The sequence below is a fragment of the Gavia stellata genome, chromosome 22 (genome assembly GCF_030936135.1).
Source record: "Gavia stellata isolate bGavSte3 chromosome 22, bGavSte3.hap2, whole genome shotgun sequence".
NCBI lineage: Eukaryota > Metazoa > Chordata > Aves > Gaviiformes > Gaviidae > Gavia > Gavia stellata.
In genome coordinates, this window is record NC_082615.1 from 12,964,187 (window position 1) to 12,970,804 (window position 6,618).

The following is a 6,618-nucleotide window of genomic DNA, read 5'->3' on the forward strand; positions in this document are numbered from 1 at the left end:
GGACCCCATTGTGTCTCCGTCGCGGCACAGCGCTCTCGCTCCCACCGGCTTCACCAGGGGAGATCCCTCCGGGATGACAGGGGCACCCAGCCCCTCCTAGAGCTAAGAGATGTTGGAAGGGCCATATCCTTTCCTCTTCATCCACCAGTGAGGAGAGCCTGGCCTGTGCTCCCAGCAGAGCTGTGCTCGCACCCTCTGGGGGAATGGCTCCAAGGCTGCTCCCAGCACCTTGCCCCATCATAGCCCAGCTCCACCAGTGGGGCCGGGGAGGGAAGACACCCTCCATGCTGGCAGAGCCCCGCTCGCACTGGGGGCTGAGCCATGGGAAGCCGGCCATGGGGTGGGAGCCACCCACCCTGCTCACCGCGCCAGATGCGGCCCCTCCACCACCCACCCTCACTGGGGTTGGCAGGGGCCACGGCAGCCCCATGGGGCCGGGAGCACCCAGAGCAACCCCATGGGGCCGGGAGCACCCAGAGCAACCCCAGCCCTGGCCCCCAGCCCGTGGGAGCAGGGACAGCCAGTCCTGCCCGGCCATCACCTTCCCCTCCTCCCCGGCTGGCAGGGAGCGGGGCCGCGGGGAGCAGAGCGGCATCTTGGCAGAGCCCTCCCTTGGCAGGAACCGGCCTGGCCGGAGGGTCCCAGCCCGGAGCCAGATCCGGCCAGTGGGAGCTCGCCCGCTTCCTCCCGCTGCAGGCAGCCCCGCGCGACGGGCAGATAAAGCACGGCCACTGCAGGTGCCGAAACGCCGGCCAGAGGACCAGCCGCCAGGCAGGACTCTAGCCAGGGACAGGCGGCAAAGGTGGAGGTGGCACGCCAGGGTCTGGGGACACTGGCAGCACGCAGAAAACCAGTCCCCACCTATGCAAACACCCAGGTGTCTTGTACCCCAGAAACTCAGGGCACTGCTGTCACTACCATTTCCTTTTATTCTTTGCATTTGTACATACACGGTATAAAACCCTCCTCTTCCACCCGCCTGCACCAGGCCAGCGTCGGCACTGCCCAGCCAGATCGGCCCCGCGACAGCGGCCGCCGGGCACGCAGGACACCGGGGCTCGCCCTGGCTCACGGCGGGTCCCAGGCATTCCTCCCATGGGGAACGGACCCACGCTCCCATCAGCATCCCCGGGAGCTGCCAGTGCCAGGGCTGGCCAGGGGGCATCCCCGCGACCCCCAGGCTGTTTGGAGGGTCAGACATCGGGGATGGATCCATCCATCAGAAGGATGGGGAGTGAGCTCCCGCCGCGGCACAGGGCCGGAGGCTCTTGGTCTGCAGAAAGTCCCCAGGAAACCTGAGGAGCTGGAGCTGCCCACAGTCCTGGGCCCGCTCTGAGCTCCAGAGCCATGTCCTTCCTCATGGGAGATCTCCCCTCCGTTAAAACCAAAAGTGAGAGTAGAGAAAGTTAAGTACAAATCAGAGAACAGTAAAAACCATACGGCGGAAAAACAAACAAAAAAAATATATTACTACAGGGGCTAAAAACTTCAAAGCCTCGTCTTGTTTGAGCCTATATTGCTTTACATGGGCGGGGGGGGGGGGGGGGGGGGGGGGGAAGAAAAGAGCTAATATCCAAAGTCTAACAAAAAGAACCGAAATCGAGTCTGCTTTCCCCTCCCGGGATGTGCTGGAACTCTCTGGGAGCCAAGAGGCATCGGGGATGCCCCATCCCCGGGAGCAGAGTGCTGTCCTGCTGCGGCACGTCCGCCGCCGGACGGGGAGTGGGAACGAGTGAGGAGTTGAGTCTTCCCCAGTGCCACCCGTTGCAGCACCGGGGTATTCGGCCCCGTGTCCAAGCAACCGCAAATAAGAACCAGACCCCTTGGCTCGTCCGCCTGCCTTTTATACTCTGATCTCGTCGTCGTCTTCGTCAGCGAAGGAGAACTCCTTGTCGGGGCGTTTCGGGGGGCCCCGGTGGCTTGGTGGCCCAGGGACAGGACTGCGCTCCTCTGGCCCTGAGGTGCAGCTGGACGCCGAACTGCTGTCCCTGGGGCAGCGGCCGCCGGTGCTGTGGGACGGGCTCTGGCTCAACGGGGCTGCTGCTGCCGCCGGGGAGCCGGGCAGGGCGGCATCCACCTCCTCCTCGCGGCTCTCCTCCACCTCGGGGTCTTCGTCCTGCTCCCACTGCTCCTTATCCATGATGCTCAGGACATCCCCGAGCATGGAGGGCCCCAGGTCAATGTGGAAGGACATGATGGACTCGGCGTGCTTCATGCCCGCCCCGCTCTTGGCCACCACGACGGGCAGCTCCGTGATGTCCCCGAAGTCGCGCTCGTCCAAGCCGGGGCTGAGAGGCCCGGCGGCCGCCCCGTTTGGGCGCTGCTGCTCTTCGGGGCTCACCTCCTCGGGCAGTTTCTTCACGGGGCTGGAGGAGAGGCTCTTGGGCAGCTGCCCCGCGCTCCTGTCCACCTCCTTCTCGTTGAGCTGGGGCAGGGAGACGGCGTTCTTCACAAAGAGCGCCGAGTCCCGCAGCGAACCCAGCATGTCCCGCCGGTCACCTCGCGTCACCGACTGCGAGCGTTTGCTGCTGCGGAAGCGGCGGGAGAGCAGGCTGGGTTTGGAGGCGCCCGGCTCCTCGCCTGCCTCTGGCCCCGGCTCCCCAGCCTTGCTGGTGAGGAAGGAGGTGTCCCCAAAGGCGTCCCCCGCCCGCCCCACGTGCATGGTGTGGCGGAAGTCCCCCAACGGCGCGCTGATCATCTCGGCCGTCAGGTCGGCCCGCGAGCGCCGCTTGGAGTGGGCAGAGTTGGAGACGAGTTGCTTGAGGATCGGCATCGCTGCAGCGGGGAGGGGCTGTGCCGCGCTGCACCGGGGCAGCCGAGATGGAGCCACGCGTCCCACGGACCCGGCCGGTGCTCACGCCTGGTGCTGTGCAACTGGGCTCCCACCGGCGTCACGGACAGGTCACTCCTAGGGGACAGGAAGGAGGGACATGGTCAGGCTTCGAGGACATGGCCCTGCCGACACCAGCCCTCACCCCGCCAGGCTGGAAAATGTGACCCCATACCCTCCAGCTGCTCTGCTCCCACGGGAGCAGCCTCCACGCAGGGCATCGCTCCCAGGGGGACGGGTCCCCAGACACCCCTAAGCTCCCCACAGCCCCTAAACGAGCGGGTCCCAGACCCTGTCCACAGAGCAGACCTACAGAAAGGACCACAGGAGAAAGACCTGGGCACAGGGATGTTGCAGGACGATCCCGGACCCTGTACCCCTTTATGAACAGGCACCAAAAGGGACGCAGGGCACCGCGGGCACTCACCGTCACCTCCCCACCCAGCCCAGCCCGCCGGAGCAGGGCACAGCAGCATTCGAGCCTCTGGGAGCTGCACGCCGAGAAGATGCCTGGGATTTTTTTTTTAATTGGAAGAAAGCAGGGAGGAGCAGACGCCAGGAGGAATTGGAAACAGACGGCAGGAAGCGTGAGAGGAGGGCGTAGAGCCCCCGGGAGGCACCGCCAGCCAAACTGCGTGCCGGGGGGAGCTGGGACGGGCAGGCACCCCGCGGGTACCCCTTCATGCTTGGCAGGATGGGGCCGTAGGGACGCAGCCTTGCTGCTGCCCTTGAGCACCCCAAAGCCCTCCAACGCTGCTCCTCGCTGCACCCCGGCGCTGAGCCCACACGTGGCCATGCCCACCCTCCCCGGCCACCTCACCGTCACCGCTGTGACTCAGGGGTGGCAGCCGGCGGCAGAGATGATGAGGTCCCCGGCTGACCAGGATGCAGAGAGGCATGTTCCTCCTTCCCAGGGCCACCGCAGTGCCACCGGCCACCCGGTCCAGCCCAGCGCCCGTGGCCCCGCAGGAGGGGACGAGGACAGAGACCACGTCACCGCATCCCGCGCTTCCCCGGCGCCAGGCAGCCCCAGGTGGTCCCGGGAGAGGCTGACAGGGAGGAAGGGCTCATGGCCACCCGCTTCCTCCCTTCGGGCACTGCCGGCGACACCGCGGCCCCACGACACACACGGGGAAGGGACTGATGTCTCTCCTCTCAGAGAGCCTCAGAATGGGGGCCATGTCCCCCTCATTGCCCACCCAGCCCCAGGGTGCGGCTGAATGGCTCTGTGGGGTTGGCTGGAAGCGAGCCCCGGCCCCACAGCCCACGGGCAGCGATGGCAGCGTGGTCCCGACACAAGCCAGCCCTGTACCCGCTCAGCCGGACACCGCAGGGAGCTGCAGCATCTGCCCCCCAGCTCCCAGCGCAGCTGGGGAAGGGGTCCCGCCCCCCATCCCTTCCCAAACCTGCCCTGCGACACCCGTCCGTCCCCCGCCGCGGCAGCGGGGCCTCAGGCAGGCTGCAGCCAGGCTGGTCCCATGCAGGCAGGACGGACTCTGACCCTATGCGGGTGCAAAGTCCCGGTGCCCAGCCCTCCCAGCTCTGCTGCGCACAGCTTCCGTATGGGGCCGGCCAGGGCAGGCATGCCCCGCGGCACGGCGTCGGCAGCACCGCTCCCCATCCGTCCCCGTGCAGGATCCCATCACCCCGCGGAGGCGGCAGCGTGAGCCCTTCCGGGCAGGGCGACCGCCTGTCTCTGCTGCGGCGGAGCCCCGGGGACGCGACGGCACACGGGGGCTCTGACCGCAGGAGCCCCCAGTTTATCCCCAGCAGCCCGGGGAAAAGACGGAGCAGCCGTGCCACCTTCTCCGCACCCTCAAACCAGGAGGCGAGTGGACTTCTTCCCTTCCTCGCCCCACCCGAATGCAGACAAGCAGCTCACTGGAGCCCCACTCCCCTCGCCAAGATCTCCCGCACGCCCAGCTGAGCGTGTGTGCATGTGCGTGGCACAGACATTTTCCCCTTGCAAGGTCTCCTTTCAGGCCGGCATTCCTCCAGCCTTTGGTTTTACATAAAACAAACACTCCCGGCGAGCTCCCCAGCTGGGCCAGGCAACCGTGCTGCTGATTTAGGCCATCTGGGGACTGTCCCTCCCTTGTATTTAGATTTCGGGGCCAAGTTCAGCATTTGCGAGATACTTTGCAAGCCTCGGCGAAGGGGCCACCGGGAGGTTGGAGCGTTACCGGCGCGCCGCAGCAGCCTCCCCGGCCAGCAGCTCTCCATCACCGTCACAGCCTCCAAACAAACCGCCGCGTCCCCCCTCGACGCTCCTGCCCACGAAGCCTTTTCACAGTGGCCAAAATCTCCCCGTCCCTCGACGCTTTGCTCCCAGCTCACCCCAAGAGGCGATGGCAGCGTGGCGGGACGCTGCTGCCCGCACAGCCCGGCTGCCGGCCCCGTCCTGCCCCGGGGGAGCGGGACACAGAGCCCTTTTCTCCTCCTCTTGCTCGGGGAGAGGAGAGCGGATCCTGTGACATTCCCACTGCCGGCACTTTCACAAAGGAAACCAGGCCAAGGCGGCTTCACCGCCACCGCCTCTCCAGCTACCTACCAGGGAAAGCCACTCTGTAACCCGAGAGATTTTGCAGGCAGGCTGGCAGGCAGCGCTGCCCGTCCTGGGGCAGCGAGCCCAAGTCCCAGCAGGGCTTCGGGGAAAGGGGAGGGGACGGGACCTGCAAGCATGGGTCGAGGACAAGAGGGATAAAGTGAACCGACAGACCACGCGCTGCTTCCCACCTGCCCTCTCAGCCCTTTGGGACTTTGAGCTCCGAGGAGCGAGAGCCTCAGGTCCCCGGGGATGCGATTTCCCCTGCGAATGGGTGTCTGCTTGCAGGACAGCAGGGTCCTGCAGCCAGCGTGGAGGGTGGGACAGCGCTGGCCGGGCGCAGGGCAGGCAACGGGGACTGCATGCCCTGATGGTGCAGGCTTCCCACAAGACCCCCGCATCCTCCCCATCTCATCCCACCCAGCACCAGTCACCCACGGGGTTCAGAGAGCAGCAGTGGCTTAAAGAGGCCAGCGCATGGGTGCGCACGGGGGAAACGCCGAGTCCAGCCGCGCTCCCACGCCTCCTGTCCCTGGCTCGTCCCGCTCACGGGCTGGGAGAGCCAAATCCACGGAGAGGGAAATCATCCCGGCCGGCCCGGCTGGCTCCAAACGAGCCTCCCCAGCTTTGCCGTGCAGAGCGCCCCAGGCAGCACCCTCCAGCCCAGAGATCAGAGGATGCTCTCCCCACCCTGCCGGGCGCTGGGGCAGGGGCTGTGCCGGACCGGTTGGGCCCCCCCTGTGCTGCCCGGGGCCAGGGAGCACCCGCACGCCGGGCAGGGAGGACACGCCAGCTGCTCAGCCCCATTTTCTGGTGCGTTGCCCCCCGGGGATACGGCTCCGGAGGCCTTTTGATGTTGCTGCCTGGCAGACAGCTGCTGGAGACAGGGCACGGATCACACCCTGCCACCGCCAGCCCCGGGGAGGGGACCAGCCCGCTGTCACACCCTCGCGTCGGGCTCCCCGGTGAGTCTGCCCGGGGCCTGGGGGCAGACGGTCCTGTTAGTGCGGGCAGCCCAGGCGCCCCGCTGACCGCCTCCTCCCCGGTGCGGGTGACAGGTCTGGTCCTGTCCCTGGCACCGGGATGCTGCTGCAGTTCAGCTGGGGGATGCGCGGAGCAGCCCAGGCAGTGCCTCTGGAAGCGGAAAGGCAGCCGGTAGCGAGCGTCAGAGCCGGGGCCAGCGAGACGGCTCGCCGGGGTGGGAGCCGAAGCTTGGCTCTCGCCAGGGCTATCGGCACGCCGA

The 6,618-nt window shown here is 67.0% G+C and overlaps 1 protein-coding gene across 1 annotated transcript; it reads right to left on the reverse strand.

The window, feature by feature from the left end:
* Positions 1–1,572: 1,572 nt before the first annotated feature.
* Positions 1,573–2,840, reverse strand: CDC42EP4 (CDC42 effector protein 4). Its single transcript, XM_059828265.1, has one exon. The coding sequence runs from the start codon at positions 2,771–2,773 to the stop codon at positions 1,844–1,846; it is 930 nt and encodes a 309-aa protein (XP_059684248.1). The 5' UTR covers positions 2,774–2,840; the 3' UTR covers positions 1,573–1,843.
* Positions 2,841–6,618: the final 3,778 nt, after the last annotated feature.